Raw genomic sequence first — 17828 nt, 5'->3', positions numbered from 1 at the left:
CCTGGGGAAGACGCCTCCAGGAACCATTTGTGGATCAGCATTGGCAAAGGAGGCCGGGATGCCTGGGTGACCTGAGGACGTCAGCAGGGGTGCATGTGGCACAGTGAAGGATTTGATGTGCACTGTGTGCCCGCCCTTCCAGGTCTCCTGCAATTAGCAGCTGTGCAGACCTGCCTCTGCCGTCTCTCCTTTCCATTCTACCACTGGCGACTTATTTCCATGAGGACCCTACCATTGCTGAGTTTCATGTCGGTAGCGATGAAGGGACCCAGAAGCATCCTCAGGGTGAGTGTTTGAGTGCGTGTGCTCGTGTGTGTGGACTGAATGTTAGTACACTGTGAGTATATGGGAATCTGTGAGCGAGTGTGTGCGTGACTGGGTGTGAATGCGGGCATGTATGTGACTATGTGTGTATACAAGTGCGTGACTTTGGTTACGAGTGTGTGCACATGTATGTATGTGACTCGTGTGAGTGTGTGACTGAGTGTGTGCATGTGGGTGTGTGGTGCGCACATATGAATGTGTGTGTGTGCATGTGTACAGAGCTGAGTGTGTGTGACATCCCCCCACCCCTGCAGCACACAGGTCAGGGTGGCTCTGGGCTGCACCAGGCCCGCCCGGCAGGTTCCCGACAGTCTGGGAAAGTGTGGTTGTTTTTGCTGGTATCAGTGACAGACACTGGCCCTGGGAAGGTTGTTTCTCTTGCCTGGTACCCTGAGGTTCTCCGAATGTGTCCCCTGGCAGGGCTTTTCCTATCTTACAGCCCAAGGTCCCTCAGCCACCAGAGGGGACAGCCAAAGGCAGAGTCTGCAGGGACCATGGAGAAAGAAAAGCACAAACCACCCACTCCGTGTGGGGGCGACATGAGGGAGTCTACAGTGGCTCTCAGATGTGGGTCAGACTGGGTCTTGCCGTCAGTGCTCCATTGTGCTGGTGACCACTTCTGTCCCAAGTGTGGCCTGGGCCGCAGGCAGGTCGTGTGTGCTGGGCGTGGGGGGACATGTGCATGAGAGGGCACGGGAGGGAGCGGTCGCTGGCTGCCTGACTTTCCAGCCACTCGGGGAAGTAGTCAGTGAAGAAGTCCCGTCCTGCAGGTTAGGGCATGGTCTTCTCCGTCCTGATGGAGACAGAGGCCTCCACGGCCACCTTGGCCTTCGTCTGAAGCAGGTCTGCCTGATGCTTTTGCAGATGGATGAGCTGCTCAGGTGGCTGAACTTCTACTCCCACCTCCAGGTTCTGGGTTCAGGACAGGCCCTCGTCACCCTCGCTGTCATCTGGAGGACTGGGCCCGGTCATTTTTGGCTTCAGAACCCCTATGTCACCATCATTCAACGCTCTTCCCTTCTTTCCCAGCCTTCTCTGAACTTTCACCCTTCATCTCTTGAGATTCTGTGTGTCCTGGGTTGATTCTCGTCTGCTCCACATTTGCAGGTTGGCGTCCTAGCACTCAGTACCTCAGAATGTGACTTAGCAATGGGGCCTTTGAAGAGGTGACTAAATTAGGTGAGGCCATGAGGTGGTCCCTCACCCATGATGGCTGGTGTCCTTTTAAGAAGACATCAGGTCACATGAGGGAAGACCCCGTGAGGACTCCAGGGGAACAGAGCTGTTTGCAATTGTGGGAAGGAGGCCTCTGATGAAGCTGACCTGCGACACTGCGGTGTCAGGCTCCAGGACCAAGGCCCAGTATATCGGTTGTGTAAACCCTGGAAGCGCTACCTAGGAAGCCACCACACAGATGCCAATCCAGCTTCCATTCTACTACTAAGGAGCTGCGTTGCAAACTTGGAACTAAGTCTAGCCTCTGTCCACACCCAGCCCCAGACAGAACTCCGATGGCAGCCTGTGGTTAACACAGATCCGGGGCAAACCAGCACCTCAGCTTCCTCCTTGTGAAAGTGAGGCTCAAACCAACCCCCACTAACAGGCTGCTTATGAGGGGACAGGAAGAGAGCCTGGGCTGGGTTCACCTACATGAGGTCTGAAGTCTGGCACCAAGGGCAGCTGCTATTTTTACTGTTTTTCTCAAACCTCATCTCCTTTCAGGTCAGTTAGTGGTGTCACAGAAGAAATGAGCAGGTAGTTCAGAAGCAGAGTGTGTGCTTGCCATGTGCAAAGGACCTCTGAGTTCATCCCCAGTACCAAAAAAAAGAAAAAGGTGGGGGAGAATTAGGTCATGGAGCAGAGGCCTTGCCTCCACACCTGCTTCTCCCTCACCTGCTCCACCTCCTGGCTCAACAATCTCCACTAAGCACCTGTTAAATGACTGTCATTGTACTCCGGCTGAACACACAGGGTGAGCCCTGTAGACAGGCAATTCCAGCTTATCTTCAGATTAAACAAATTGGTTTTTAAAGATTCCATACTTAACCTGTGTGGAATACCCTCCTCAGCTGGTCCTCCCTCTTACACAGATGGCTGCAAGACTCATGACTGGTTTCCAACACTTCCAGAGTTTTCTTTCTTTAGCAAAAATTAGGCCTAATCCCTCCCTGCTTAAAAGCCCCCCTTGAAGTGGGCTACGGTGGTACACACCTGTAATCCTGGTCTTTAGGAAATAGATGCAGGAGGATCATGAATTCCAGGCTAGCCTGGGCTAGCTAGTGAGACCCTGTTTTAAAAAAGAAGAAAGCAACAGTAACAAAAAACTTCCCTGGACGCACCTGCTGTGGAAAGCCGAGTCCAGCATCCCCTCTCTGTTGTCCACTCATTCCAGCTCCAGGCACACATACTCCTCATTCCTCCCTCTGCCAGGCCTGGGCACTGGCAGTGCCTTCCTAGGTCGCTCCTTAGCCACCTTGTCCGGGGCCACCTTTTCTCTAGCTGGGAAGCTCCCTCTCGCCTTCCCGGAGCCATGTCAACAGCACGCCTGCTCACGGAGCCTGTCCTGCCTTGACCTATTGTAGTATTGAACGTGCAGTGATTTCTTTGTATTCCCCATGGCTCAGGTCTGGTTGTTTTGCAGCTCTGGGGCGTGATCAGTGTGAGGACCAAATAAGGGCTCTGAGTCTGCCCCCATAGAGGCAGGCGCTTCTCCCACCGAAGCCTCACAACAGCCGAGGAAGCGCAAGCTGAAGGGAGGTCAGCCCTTCCTCTTCCTCCCACATTTCATGGACCAGGCCTGAATGCCTCAGGACACCTGCACCGTAACGTTGGGGGGTCAGGGTACACGAATTGTTGGCGTTTTATGTGCCGTAATAAGACCTCGGTAGGTACATTTGCACTGGCTGTTGTGTAAGGACTCCCCCTGGTCTTCTCTCTCTGGCCTAGCTCCTCCGACACCTGGGGGTATTGACTGCAGGTCACCATCTGCTGGATTCATCTTAATAAGCATTTGGCAAGGACGCAGGGCAGAGCCGGGCAGCAGCCCCACACCTGACCGGGGTCAGACTCTCCATGCGACCTGCAGACATTCTGATTCTGAGGCTGGGGTGTGGGGTGAGTGTCTGACTTGGCCGAGAAGGTAAGGGGAGAGCATTTCTGGTGGAGGAAGTGTGGAATCGAACACGTAAGGTGAGGGTACCTTTGGGGTTCGGATGGGTGCACTTGGGAGCCTCACGGGTAACAAGGCTGGAGACAACTCAGTAAATGCTTGCTTCCCTTCACTGAAAGAGGCAGTGGTGCTGGGTGCCTCAGTGGCAGAGCACTTGCCGAGCATGCAGGAGGCTCTGGGCTCCACCCCCAGCGCTGTTTGTGGGGGAAACAGGGCCACAGGCCCAGGCAGACCACAGCCTTGACTGGTGCCACCAGGCCCTATCCCTGGGACTCACTTATTCTGAGCCTCAGATTCCTTAAGGGTTATAAGAAACGCGACAGCAACTTCAGAATCTTAGAGCTCATTCCTGCCAGACACCACCCAAGCCCTTTATCTCTGAATTCTCAGCGCCCCCAGGAGAGGGCTTTTCTCACCCAGGTCACTCAGCACTACGAAATGATCGGACTGCCGGCCTCTTCCTGAGCAAAACAGTGGCACTGCTTCATGACCTAGGAGAGGTCTGGGCACAATGGGCAATGTGCCTGTCCCTTAACTGTGGCGGGCCAGTAGGTCTCATGGGAGCTGCTGCCCTGTTTTGCCACAGCAGAGGCAAAGACTACTGGGAGGAAGGGGAGAAGGGCTTTAGGTTTTCCTCTCTAATGTGAACAAGGAAGTCACCGTGCTGCAGCTGGCAGCCCAACTCCAACCACCCCAATGTCTTGGGTCTGGTTTCCAACCTGCAGGTTTGCGGCCCCAGCTCAGCCCTTGGTGTCTGGCGCCCTCTCGTGGTGGTGGCCTCTGCGCTGCAGAGCTGCTCCGCTGTCCTTGAGGGCTACAGGGCTTGACAGCTTGTCCATGAGTTCAGTTGAGCACTACAAGAAGGACTGGGGCTTCCCTGCTGCCGCCATCCACCCTCCCAAGGTGACTCCTATTGCAGGCTGTGAGTGACAGGGCTTATCAACCTACTGCAGAGGAAAGTCCTGTGTCACCAAGATGACAGTCCAGGACACTGAGCACACCGGCTGGTGGGGGAAGGAGCTGGGGCGAAGAGGAGGAGGAGCCCAGGAGCGGGGACGCTGGCAGGAATCAAATCCTTTCTTGTTCCTTTCCTCCAAGTCAAAGAGCTGGTAGAAATGTGGCCATATTTGTTTCTGTGAAGTAGAGGGGCTGGAGTGCAGCTCAGGGGTAGGGCGCTGACCTAGAATTAGAGCGGCCCCGGGGGAAAGAAAGGAAGGAAAGAAAGAGGGGGGAAGGGAAGAAAGGAGGGAGGAAAAGAGGGAGGGAGGGAAGGCCAGGTGGGAGGAGGGCGAGAGAGGAAGAAAGAAGAGAGAAAGAAAGAAGGAAAAGAAGGAAGGAGGAAGAAAAGGAGGGAGAGAGAGAGAGAGAGAGAGAGAGAGAGAGAGAGAGAGGGGGTGGGAAGTCGGTATGCCTCTGTTCACTTCCACCCTGAACTGTCAGACCCTTGAATCTTCAATTGGAATTTGTTACATAGCGTCTGCTCAGCTCATGTATGGTCAAGGGTGTCTTCCTTCCACCAGGCTAGTTAGTAAATTCCTGGTAGCGGAAAGAGCAAAGGCCTGGGTTCCAATCCTCCTTGGTCAGGTGACCTCAGGCCAGCCAGTCATCAGTCCGTTTCAGTTTCAACTTACTGTCACCTCATTAAATAGAAAGCAAGAGCTGAGGTGGAGCCTGTGCTTAGCATACACCTGGGGCATTGTGCAGCTGCGCCACAGGGCTGGTGACCCTCGGTTCTGACACCTCCCCTTCCTGCCACCAAACACCGCCAGCTTCACTCCTTCCAGTGCTGCCTTGTGACGAGGCCTCTCACGTGACCCTGCATGTAGGAACTCCCCAACAAACACACGCTCGTGCCCTTCCCATGTGCCAGGACGGGGTCACACATGCAGGCATGTGACCTCTCTGTCTTTTTCCTGCTGTGGTTTGGTGCTGGGTGGAGCCCAGGGCCTCGCACATGCGCTCTACTGCCCCAACCTTCCCTTAATAATTAACACGCAGTTATTATTTTTCCACTTTACTGATGGGGAAGCCGAGGCTTCCTAACTAAGCAATTAGGAACACAGCCAGAGAGGGGAGAGGCTCGGGTGCCAACCCAAAATGGGACCCAGACCTGTTTTCTGAAGCACAGAGGGTCCCTCAGGAGGGAGGCTCCTGAGAACTCTGGATTTGGTTTTGTTTTTTCTGGTTCATCTAATTCATTGAACAATCACCCGATGGCTAGAAGAAGACACTCAGGGTCCACCATGGGACTCAAGTCTTGGTCCCCCTGCCAACGGACAGGTGAAACGTTCAGCGAAAACGTTTGCAGAGTGTTAATTGTTACCACTCCAAGGTCAAATTATCAAAAACTCAATGAGATAATAATTGCATGACTGGTAAGGAACTAATGCCATCAAATACATCGTGTAATTTGCACATGAAAAGGCATTAAAAAAATGAGGGAATTTCTATTAAAATCAGATGTGGGGCTGGGAATGTAGCTCAGTGTAGAGCATTTGCCTACAATGCACAAGGCCTGGGTTACCGCCCCAGCACGACAAAATAAAAGTTAATGAAAGTGTAGAAAATAAAAGTAGTTGTGAAAGCAAGCTTAATTATCTTTATAGAATTAAATTATCATCACTTTCGAAGAATCTCGGTAGTAGGGATCGTCTCTATGTTCAACCATGAGTATTACGGGAAAATACTGAAGTAGAAAACAGTAAGTAGTCCCTCAGGCTAATTCCTTCCCTGGAGATTTTAATACAAATGAGTAAAAGTAATAAAAACTAGAACTGAACAATTACCAGCAAGGAAGGTGAATTCAAGTATGATGTATTTGATAGATTGTAAGAACTTTTTCTTTGCGCTACTGGGACTTGTACTCAGGGCCTACACCCTGCGCCACTCCACCAGCCCTTTTTTGTGATGGGTTTTTTTGAGATAGGATCTTGAGAACTGTTTGCCGGTGCTGGCTTTGAACCATGATCCTCCTGATCTGTGCCTCCTGAGTAGGAAGGATTACAGGTCTGAGCCACAAGCATGTGGCTGTAAGGACTTTTGTAAATGGCACAATAAAATCCTTTCTTTCCACATGAAACATAATCCCACAAAACCATTCAGCTGTTCAAAACTTTTGCCTTTCGAAGACAGGCAGAACATGTCCTGCCCCGGTGGGGGGGGGTTGGTACAATTGGAGGGGGAGGAGGCTGGGAAAGGGGGTAGGAAGGTGAATGTGGTGCAAGAACTGTGTACACGTGTAAGTAAACGCAATGCAGAAATGATACTTACTGAAACTGTTCCAGGAATGGGGGTGATAATGGAGAGCCGTGCAGGGGATGAATTCACATATGACAAACTCACTACATTGTAAGAACCTTTGTAAATGCCACAATGTACCCCATCCGCACAACAATAAAGAAAAAAAAAAGAACAGGTGGGCGTAACTTGATCATGGTTGAGGACAGTAGTGAAACTAAAAGACAAGTAAAATGCAAAGTTCTCTCATGGTGACCTTTCTCAGGACCTGTCTTTGGCAGGTCCTTCTCCTGGTTTGCCTCTGGTTTTAGGACCACTCATGTTGGCTGCTCCTTCGCTCTGCCTCCCCGGCCAGGCTGCCTTCAAGGCCTCAGCCAGCCTCTTCCTGGCTTTCTTCAGCTTCCTCATCTGTTTTCTGATGTCTGCAGATGTCATCTCCTGGTGGTAGAAATGGAGGGAGATCTCCTGGGATTGTCTCTCTCTAAAATGGAACCTGGCCAGGGCTGAGTTGTGGGCAAGTCTGCAGATCCTCGGCACCATGTGGCCCAGGGACTCACCCTGAATTCCCAAGGAAATAATCTTTGAGGTGCTTTCAAAGTCTAGTGGAGTTAAAAGCTGTCCTTCACTGCTGTGCACCTGGAAGCCCTGCAGTCTCCTGAGTGCAGAGCTGCTGGGGCTTCTCCCAGTTGTCCTCCCCATGTCTGTGCCTGACCTCATTGCCAGGATGGACAGTGATTCTCGTCACCGGTCTCTTGAAGATGCAGCTGGTCATCCTCACGGGCAGTGAGGACCCTGCACCAGCTCTGCACCTGCTCTTGGTCACATGGCTGCTTTCTTTCCTCTTCAAAGCCTCCACTTTGAAAGTAAAATGCAGTGCGACATCTTAATAACGTAGAATGTGGAGACCACCCAGTTATGGAGAACTTTCTTAACATTGGGGCTGCCACCCTCCCTTTCCCTTGAAGCGATGGCACAAATAATGCTGTGTAGCACAGTTGTCTGGAAAGTTTGTTAACACTCGGATTTCTGGAACCTAAGTATGGCTGGTGTGAGGTCACAGAATTGTCATTTTCCTGGTTCCTGGCATTGCTGCAGGTTTAGGCTCTCCACCCCCAGGTTCTTGGGACATCAACATAGCAGGACAGGTTGGCTGGGGGAGGCATTGTTTGCAGACTCCCCACGGCCATGAAGTTTGGCTTCACTGCTGAGAACAGACGGGCTGAGGCTCACTGGGAAATCCTGAGCTCTCTAGGCGGGGGCGGCACACCCAATGTTGAGGCACCTCTGTTGGTAAGAAAAGCCCCCCGCTCTCCAACAGACCTCACGCTCGGTGCTCCAGCCCACCAGAGCTATTTCAGTCGCTTTGCTTTTCAAGGAGGACAGACCCTTTATCCATGTCACCCCTCCAAAAGCTAAAAACTGTCATGAAATTGACTTCATTCCCAAGCCCCACTGACTTAAATGTTCCTGAGCCATCCTCTGAGGCTGTAAGAATTGCCAGGGTGCCTTTCAGGTATCCACAGACTGAAAAGGCCCTCAAGCAGCCTCCTGCAGAGACAGGGTGACCAGGATGCAAATTCTCTAGATTTCCTATCCTGGGCAACTGGGCCCAAGCACTGCCTTCAGAAGACACTCACTGAGCCGGGTATGGTGGAGCACACTTGCAATCCCAGTGCTTGGGAGGCAGAAGCAGGAGGATCCTGCCTGGACTACAGAGTAAGTCCCGGTCTCAAAAAAACAAAATAAAAAAATAGATAAAAACAAAACAAAAACTCACGGACTGAATAAAAGAAAGCAATATAAAAGTGTGGATTGCCAGGCTCAGGGTGTAGCCTGTGGGAGGCTCCGAGTTAGATCCCCAGCACACACAAAAAAGACAGGCTGGAAGAAATGGTCAGCTTTCACCCCATTCACCCCAGAGGCCTTCTCAGGCACCTTGGGAAGCAGGAGAACCTGACATCCAAGCAGAGGAGCCATTGTCAGGCACACGTCATCAGCAGTGGGTACCTCGAGGAAGGCCTGCAACCAGGCCATTCCCTCCTGGTGCGCCCAGGCCGGTGAGGGAGACAGACAGGGAGGCAGAGGACAGTCCCTGTCACAGGGACCCAGAGAGGGCTCCTGGCCACCCTGGGAGCTGGCTGCACAGGTGAGTTTATATGGGAAGACAAAACCAGGCACAGAGGACTCTCCTACCCACCTCTGCCAAGGGCGACGCTCTCTTGCCCAGAGTGCTCCTGGACACAGCTGTAGACCACAGGCAGGCAGAGTATGGCCAGCCCTGGCGACCACCTGGGGCGTGCAGTCCTGTGGGCCTGCACCCTCTGCAGGGGCTCCAGATGTGCTTTGTGGCTAGGTCTTAAGCTCCTATGGTCCCTAAGTCAACACAGAACCAAAAGGTGTGTAGCTGAGCTCTTGCTCCAGGTCTGCCCAGATGTGCCAGCTCCCAACCCCACCCCACACCCCGGCCAGGCTCCCGCCCTTGGTTTACCATGAGTCCTCCAGGGTTTCTTCATTTGGTGTCATGCTTTCTCACACAAAGGCAGCATCCACACTGGCCCGGACATTGAAAAGAGGCGAATTTCGTCTTCCAAATGCACTGGCTTCAGTCACAATATGCACAATGGTGCAGGTGATTGAACCCAGGCCTTCCCACGCCACACGCACTCCCCGCTGAGCCCACCCATCCCCACAAGAGCCACTTCTGTGTTGCATCTGCTTTACTGGGAGAAGTGGAGCTCAGGTCAAGCTTTACAAATATTTTGCCTAGACACAGAAAGGCCTGGAATGGTGGGGGAAAGCCAGCCAGGCCCTCGGCTCGGCTCAGGCGACTCTCCAGTGTCTCTCTGGGAGAGCGTGGCTTAGCAACAGTCGTGAGGGATGCAGGGGACTGAGATGGGTATGTTTGTGTTCCCTTGGCCTGTGAGTGAGGAGCAGTGGAATAAATTGTCAAATCTCAAATCATGGCTGCTGACTGTGACCAACAAACTAAAGGGAATAAAGGGATCAAGTAAGAAGGGGACCTGTCTCACATCCCAACGGGCCTAAGGTTAACAGCTGGGGCAGAAATCTTTGCCCGTGTGGTAGAGGAAAGCAAAATGGAGACGTAGATGGGAAAGCGTTTTTCTGGGTCCCTAGCAAAGTTCAGGGAGAAATCGGGATTGACAGCTGCTCTAGGCCTGGCTCAGGAATCCTGGGAGGGCAGGAGTGGGCAGAGGGAACAGGGAGGCGAAGGCAGGAAATGGGTGTTGGTTAGTATGGAGCAGAGGCCCTGGCAGAAACCCCAGCACCTCTGCTCTCTGACTCCTGTTATTGACATCACCAAGGGAAACACTACATGGTGGCACACTGCTGGGACAAGGCTTTACTCACTCAGAGACAGAGCACAATAAACTTGGGGGAGGGTCTTTCCCAACCAGGGCCATTGGCCTCCACTGACCCCTCTGTGTGCAGTAGGGAAACCCCATCCCAGCCACAGGGGACAGATATGGCAGTGGGGTTGGCCAGGTGCCCTGTGACACAGGACAACACACTGTGGCAGAAGAGGGGAAGGCAGCCCACACAGCATGGGGATTCTAGCAACCTGTGGACCCTGATGTAGTAAGGAAACTTCCAGGCCCAGGGCCCACTCTCCTGTGGCCCAGAGTGGGCGGACAGGTCAAGACTGCCTCTCCCAGCAGTTGGCACTCTGGGCCCTTCTCCTCTCCCTCCTGTTTGCCATGTCTCCTCTCTGTCCACAGGTGTCCCGCCCTTGTGCAGTTCCGAGCAGGCCAACTTACTGACTGAGCACACCCATGCCTTGCAGGCAGTGGGCACTAAGGAGCACTCAGCAAATACTTAGCAGGAAGGCCGTGTGAACCCTCAGCACCAGTTCTTGGAGGGACATCCATGGACTCTCCTGGCGGCTCACGCACCAGGTAGGACTGAAAAGCAAATTCTAGAGCCTCTGTCCAGGCCCTGACACACAGTGGACTCCCTCCCCCACCTCAGGGAGTTGCCAGCCTGGCCCTGACTAGTCAGCCCTGTGACAAAGTAGACAGCTGGGAAGGGAAGTCCTGGGTACTCGTGGGCATCTCCAGACCAACCTGAGGTCCTGGGGAGATGACCAGAAATGTCCTGCAAGGAATAGGCCTTTTACCTCTCTGTGGAGAAAGACCAGGGTCCAGCCTCTTTTGGTCGGATTTGGCCCTGATTGTACCTGGCTGAAGCTTTGATGCCCCCCCCAACCCTGTGCCAAGGCCTAACCAGGGCCCGGTAGTTTGTGTCCTCAGTAATGTAATGGTCTTGTAGGGGACAGAGAAGATGAGAGCAGTCTCCTGTCACTTAGGATGACTTGCCAGCAAGCCTAGTGCAGAGGGCAGGATCTGATATGATGTGAGCCTCCCATCACAGGTAGATGGAATCACGGAATTTCTGCTTTGTGACTGGCTTCTTCACTCAGCAACTTTCATGTTGAAATGAAACACGTTGAGACACGTCAGTACTTCCTTTTAACTGCTGAACAATACTGTGTGAGTGTAACACACTGCATGTATCTATTTGTCAGCTGATAAGACATTTGGGGTGTTTCTACTTTTGTTGTTGTTGTTGCTGGGGGGATGGAAGCCAGAGCCCCTTACATGCCAGGCAAGCACTCACCACTGAGGTACACCCAAGCGCCTTTTGGCTGTTAGAATGCAGCCATGAATGTCCACGTGCCAGTTCCTGCTGGACGCACTTTCATCTTATTGGAGTCGCATTGCCAAGTTCCACGGTCACCATTTACCATTTTGAGGATCTGCCAGATTGTTTTCTGTAGTGGCTGCACCATTTTACATCCCCACCAATACATGGGGTTCTAACTTGTCACATGTGTTACTGCCTTTTAAAAACCCAAAGTGGCCACCCTGAAGCAGCATTTCCCTATGCTTGATGACACTCAGCGTCTTCGTGTGCTCCCTGCTGCTTGTCTATCTTCTCCGGGAAATGTCTATTCAAATCTTTTCGGGCAACTGACCAGAGGCCATAATGAGGTTCTACGTAAAGTGTTGGCGGGGACTTGCCACATACTGGGGACTAAGACTGAGGTTTCAGTACTGCACTTGTGTTGCCCAGAGAACAATGCCCACCATGGCTCTGTGGTTTGGAGTTGCAGCTGGGGCTGCTGTGACCCAGGGGAGCAGAACAAGAAAGCTCTGCTCACTTGTCAGCACAGGGCAAAGGAAGAGCCCCATTTGCACAAAGGGCCCCTGGTGTTCCAGTCCTGCCCAGCAATTCCACATTTTCATGAAGCATGACTTTATTTACAAGGCATGAAAATCTTTGGTTGGAAATATGTGGTTACTTCTCCAAGGTCATGTGCTTGAAAGTGGTGGAACCCAAGATTTGAACTCAGTGCTGAGCCCCGCTAGAAGCACAGGCAGGGCTCCCGAGGACAAGTCCAGGCACAGGCAGCCAGTGTGGGGCAATGCTGCACTGGCCTGGGCTTCTGGGAGGGAGGAGGGTCCGTGTCTAAGAACTCAGTCCGTGTCTAAGAAAAGCTGGAGGACAGCTTTTCCTCTCCAGGCCTTGGACCCTCTAGAAAGTGAGGAAAAGAACAGCTCTCCTCAGAGCAGCGTAAGGATCTGTGTTTAGCAGTGTCTGGCCCACGGCCGCACAGCTTTCTCCTGTGTCTGCCCTGCTCCCCCTGCACTGCCCCCCACCCTCACCCCAACCCTTGTCTTCTCTGCCATTGGCACTGGCCCGTCCTAGAGCACAATGTCTCGACCGTGGGGACGGGGTTGAAGCAGTCACTACAGCTCTCAAGCCCTGCCGCTTATCTCTTCTCACCCCTACTCCCTGCCCTTGGACAACGCTCTCCCACAAAGGTAGGAGGTCCAGTAAGGGCCGAGTCTCCAGGATGATGATTTAAGACTAAGAAGAAAAGCAGGTAAAAAAATAAACTTTATTAAAGAAACTGCTAAACCTAGCACTAAACAACACTTTCTAAGCAGGAAACCTATGAAGCAAGAGTCAAACATAAACAAAAACCCCATTCTGTCACTTCTGCTTAGCTGTGACAGGTCTAGCTTACTACTTGTTTCCACATACCAATTCAGAGGACTGTGTGCTTTCTCTCACCTCCTCGCCTTGGTGGCAAATTGACCCAGTCTTGGGCTCAGGCTGGAGGACTCCAGCTAGTGTTCTCCCTAAACCGTCTTACCAGCAGGGCACTGACCAGGGTCCCAGCCAACAGAATATGTTCGGGGCTGCCTGGTAGCCAGCAGTGGCCACCTCTTAAAGTATCTTCAACACAGGACAGGAGAAGAAGCCAGTGCCACCGGGCCTGAACAGATCTAAGGAATTTTTATCATAAGGACCTGGACCTATGTGAGCCTGCCCCTTCTGGGGCAGAGCTGGGGTGGAGGGGTGAGGGGCGGGCCAAGGGCCCTGGTCAAGACTCAGCATCAGGAGAGGAAACCTCAGTCCTTCTTGCCTCCTGGGGCCAGGCTTCTTGTGAGGAGCTTCCCTGGGCTGCTGGGGGCCAGTGTGGACACTGTGGGGCATTCCAGCTTCACTCTGTCGAGGAGGGTCTTCTTAACTGCAGCTGGGGAGATCTTTTCCTGGTCAGCCATGGACTGCAGCTCTCTGCAACAAAGTCCAAAGGCTTGAAGGAAGACAAGAAGCCTCAGAGCCAGGGCATCCTGACTCCTCCAGCCATGCAGTGCTACTCAACCTGACAGCACCAAAAATTAGAATTCCAAACCAAAGTGCTCCCAGGTTCTGAGTCCTATTGCACTAAGGAAGAGTTTGTCTCATTTATCTTATCTGATCTGAGCTAAGCAAAGAGCTTCCATATATCTGTGATCACATGGGGAGGAAGAGAACACAGAAAATTAAAGGGTCTGCAGTCAGACACCTGAAGGTGAATCCTGCATCCATCACTTAGCTGTTTGACCTTGAGCTTTCCTACCTATAATTCAAAGCTAACTCTAGCTATCAGAACATACTGAAGTAAGGTCAGCAACCCTTAGCTAAATGAAGTCTGGCAAGTTGTGGGAATTAACAGGACTGACTCCAGCACGGCTGATGGGACCCAAGACAGGAGAACAACAGGATGGAAATGGGAGTGGGAAGCCTGGGGCAGGGAAAGTGAGGCACATACCGTGTGCGGATACAGGAGGCCTCAACTGCGTTGATGAGCAGAGAGCGGAAGCCCCCACTCTCTAGGAAGTGGAGGGCATGGATGGTGGCTCCCCCGGGGGAGCAGACGTTGTCCTTGAGCTGGCCTGGATGGTCCTCAGAGTCCAGCAGCATCTTGGCAGCTCCCTGTGCACAGAGGAGCATCAAAGAGAGAAGGTGCTGGCGTACCTTGGGACAAGTTTCCCCATGCAGCTCCTGGCTAGTCCCTGTGCCAGCTTCCCAACTAGCCCATCCCGTCCCCAGCCCAGTGACCCACAAGAACCTCCCACTGTACACCTGGGCTGCAACATGCACGGAAGAGATACTAACCAGCAAGGCCTGGGCCCCCAGTCGGACTGCCAGACGCCGTGGCAAGCCCATCTTTACCCCGCCGTCAGCCAGCGCGTCCAGAGCCATGAACGCCTGTGGAGACACTCTCTGAAACCTGGCAGCAGACTCAAGGCCCGCCCCAGGGTCTGCTTTCCTCGACGACACGAACTCAGCTCCAAGGACCAGCATCCTCCGCCAGCCAGCCACTCCCAAGCCCTCCTGCCAGCCCACCCAGCTGCCTAGGCTCCCCACAGGCTGAACAAACGGGCAGTCCAGGGTCTCACGTAGGCAGGCCCACTGCCGCTGAGTCCAGTGATGGCGTCGATCAGGTCCTCTTCCACCTCGGTGCAGAAGCCCACACTGCTCATAAGCTGCTCCAGGAGCTGCCCATCCTCCACCAGGGCATGGGTGCCAGTGGCGTACACCGTGGCACCTTCCCGCACCACCACCGGTGTATTGGTCATGCAGCGAATCACTTTAGGGGCTGGCTGGAACGTCATCAGCTTCTGGAGCAGGACAGAGGGCCAGGTGAGTGGAAGGGCACAGCTCCCCCTGCATTGCCCATCAGGGCAGAGATGCTCACCTTCTCCACAGAGTTGATGGTGACGCCAGCCGCACAGGAGACCACGATGTGCCTGGCCTGCACATCAGCGCCAATCTCGTCCAAGATGAAGGGGATGATGTGTGGCTTCACAGCCAGAAACAGGACATCACTGTGTCGCACTGTCTCCTTGTTGCTTCGGGTCAGGTTCACGCCCATCTTCTGCAGGAGGAGATGGCCCAGGCTAACAGTGCTGGGCAGCCTGGCTAAGCCCAGGCCTCCCAGGGACCAGCTGAGCCTCTACCAAGCCCACACTGCCAGCTGCATCTGGCAGCCCTTGTCCTGTGCCCAGGGTCCATCCCTACCTAACACGCACAGTTTTCCCCTCTGCCTCTGGACAAGGGAGCACAGGAGCAGCACATGCCAAGCTTCCCATAGTAGTCAGGACGTGGGAGTTTCCTCAGCCCCATCAAGATTCTGGCACTCCAGATGCTCCTGGCCAGGTAAGGGGCCCCCCTGGTGGAAAACGGCAGAGGCAAAAGGAAAGGCAAAGTGCCAGTGCCCAGAGCTGTGTCAGCCATTTCACATCCCACCACTGTTCACCAGAGTACATGGCCTCTGTGTGGTGCGGTGGTGGGCAGCAGGACACCCAGCTCTTTAGGACTGCACGTGGAGAAGCAGGGCCTCCAGTGCTAGGAACATTTGCCCATCCTAGGCACAGACACTGTCTTGTCACCTGCCTCTTCAGCAGCCCTCTCCCACACTGGCCAGGTTCGTTCCCAACATGGTCATTTGTGCTCAGAACAACAGAAAATGGCTGTGGTAAATGAAGAAACTGAGCCTCAGAGTGGCTGAGGACTTTAAGACCAACAGATAAAGATGGAGGAGTCTTTAACGGGCACCTACTACGACCCAGGTGCTTTCAAATATAACTACTTCGGTCAAACGTCTCATCACCCCAGTGTCTGGATTCGACCCCCAATCTGTCTACCTGGGGACTCCCACCACACTAGGCTGCCCCAAAGGTGGAAGGACGACGACGGATCCTGGGGGGCGGTCAGCACAGTGGCTCAGGGGCCACACGCTCCGTTCATCTCAGGTCCTTTCTCCTGGGCCTCCCCCCCTCCCCCACGCCCCTCGGCCCACCTACCCTGAGCGCGGACACGGTGGGCAGGTCCATCTCTGGGGAGCTGGCGATTATCTTGTGAGCCGACAGGATGCCTGCGGGAAGACAGGCTTTGAACTTGGGGCCCGGGGCCCCCTCCGCCGCCAAGCCTTCCCGGGGAAGAGGACCCCGGTGCAGGGCCCCCGCGGAGAGAGACGCACGGCTGTGGGCGTTCATTCATTCACGCTGCCGGGGCCCGCGGCGCCGCTGCCTCCGCCGCCACGCGCTCACCTGCGGCGGTGAAGCCCCGCGCCAGCGCACAGGCCAGCTGGCCCGCGCCGATGAAGCCCACGCTCATGGCTGCCGGCTCACGTCTCCCGTCGGCCGCGGGAACCCGTGAGCGCGAACCCGGAGACGCCGCTAAGGGGAAGGGCGGGGCTCACGGGCGGCGCGCGGGGGAGGGCGCGGGGTGCGGGGGAGGGCGCGGGGTGCGGGGAGGTCTGCGTAGCTTCCGGTCCCAGGCGAGGCTCGGCTCGCTCCTGGGCTGCACAGCGCAGCTCCCACCCCCACCGCAGGAGGCCACCCGCGGTGCCGCAGGCCACGTGGTCCGGAAGACCAATCCGCGGCTGGAAGATTGGAGAGGACCAATCCGCGGTCAGGAGCTCAGGAGACAACCAATCCCGAGCCACTCACGAAGCCGGGCCCACGGGGCGCGCGCCCAATAGGCTTGCGGGTTCGCAGTCCCGACGCTGCTCGGGCACCCGGAGGGGTCTCGGGACCGCACGTGGAGACCCGCGGCTGCCTTCCGGCCTCCATTTGCTTTTTACATTTCTCCTGATGGGACGCTTCCTTTTTCCCCAGCGGGGGGCGAAGACCGGGGAAGGCGCGAGGAGGAAGGTGGCATTCCTAAAGGCAGCGGCTCCCGGGGTGCTTACGTCTCATGCTGCCCAGGCTGGTCCTGAGCTCCTCGGCTCCATCGACGCGCTTCCCTCGCCCCAGGAGTAGCTGGGATTACACTGCAGGCCACCACGTCTGGCCTCTGAAGTGAGAGGCGAGACGAGGACAGGACAGCTGCTGTCCCCGGCAGCCACTTGGGACACGGGCTGAAGGAGGGCGCCAGCCTGGCGCTGCTGTGTGGTCCTCTCTGTGTCACCCCGAGACGGGCCTCCCGTGTGACCGCTCTGTCCGGACAGACGGGCCGCCAGGCCGCCAGGACTGCCTGCCCTCCCCTGCGCTCTGCTGCTCCCTCTGCCAGTCAAGCGGGTTCAGCAAACCCGGCTTCTCTCTAAATTGCAGGCGGCCTCGGAACTGAGCTGGCCCAGGCGGTGGGGCAGAACCGCAGCTGCCCCCAGCTGAGCAGATGGCAGCTCCCTGGGACCCAGTTCTCCTGTGATCCTCCTACCTGCGCCTCCCATGTAACTGGGATTACATGCCACCACTCCGAGCCACCTGTCTTTTTTTATTATTAAACAATTCAGCAAAATAACATTCCAGCTTATTGTTGTTTCACAAATAGATCAAACAGACCACAATAAATAAATAGCAACTTTGTAGGCAAAAAAAAGAAAAAAAGAAGAAACTCGGTTTTTTTTAACCATCTCATACAAACCAACTACTTGTACACATACACGCACAAATTTACTGGCATGCTCAGAAAAAGATGTCAGCTTTGCTTTTATATTTGGCAACACTGGAGTTTGAACTCAGGACCCCAAACTTGTTAGGTGCTCTTACTGCTTGAGCCACTCAGTCAGCCTCTTTTGTGATGTTTTTTTTCAAGATAGGGTCTTGGGAACTATTTGCCCAGAGCTGGCTTCCGACGCAATTCTGCTCTCTGCCTCCTGAGCAGCAGGGATTACAGATGTGAGCCACTTCACCTGACCTGCTTTAAGTTTTGTGTTCCTCCCCCTTTGAGTTTGAATGAACATATTCACACCACTTGAAGTCAGAAGTAGGGCAGAGAATGCCCTGATCTCACCCGAAGT

The 17828-nt window shown here is 54.3% G+C and overlaps 1 protein-coding gene across 2 annotated transcripts; it reads right to left on the bottom strand.

The window, feature by feature from the left end:
- Positions 1-12636: 12636 nt before the first annotated feature.
- Positions 12637-16303, bottom strand: Pycr2 (pyrroline-5-carboxylate reductase 2). 2 transcript variants are annotated; one of them, XM_020171518.2, is made up of 7 exons: positions 16135-16303; positions 15889-15959; positions 14781-14960; positions 14482-14703; positions 14198-14290; positions 13851-14014; positions 12637-13333 (listed from the first exon to the last, which is right to left on the bottom strand). In XM_020171518.2, the coding sequence occupies exons 1-7, from the start codon at positions 16199-16201 to the stop codon at positions 13168-13170; spliced, it is 963 nt and encodes a 320-aa protein (XP_020027107.1). In that variant the 5' UTR covers positions 16202-16303; the 3' UTR covers positions 12637-13167. The 2 variants fall into 2 exon arrangements, with proteins under 2 accessions (XP_020027107.1, XP_020027108.1); XM_020171519.2 differs by lacking the exon at positions 16135-16303 and adding an exon at positions 15104-15254 and having other exon boundaries at positions 15889-15965.
- Positions 16304-17828: the final 1525 nt, after the last annotated feature.

Source organism: Castor canadensis, chromosome 11 (genome assembly GCF_047511655.1).
Source record: "Castor canadensis chromosome 11, mCasCan1.hap1v2, whole genome shotgun sequence".
Classification (NCBI taxonomy): domain Eukaryota; kingdom Metazoa; phylum Chordata; class Mammalia; order Rodentia; family Castoridae; genus Castor; species Castor canadensis.
Note: the sequence above shows the minus strand (reverse complement) of the source record. Positions and strands in the feature narration are given on the sequence as shown.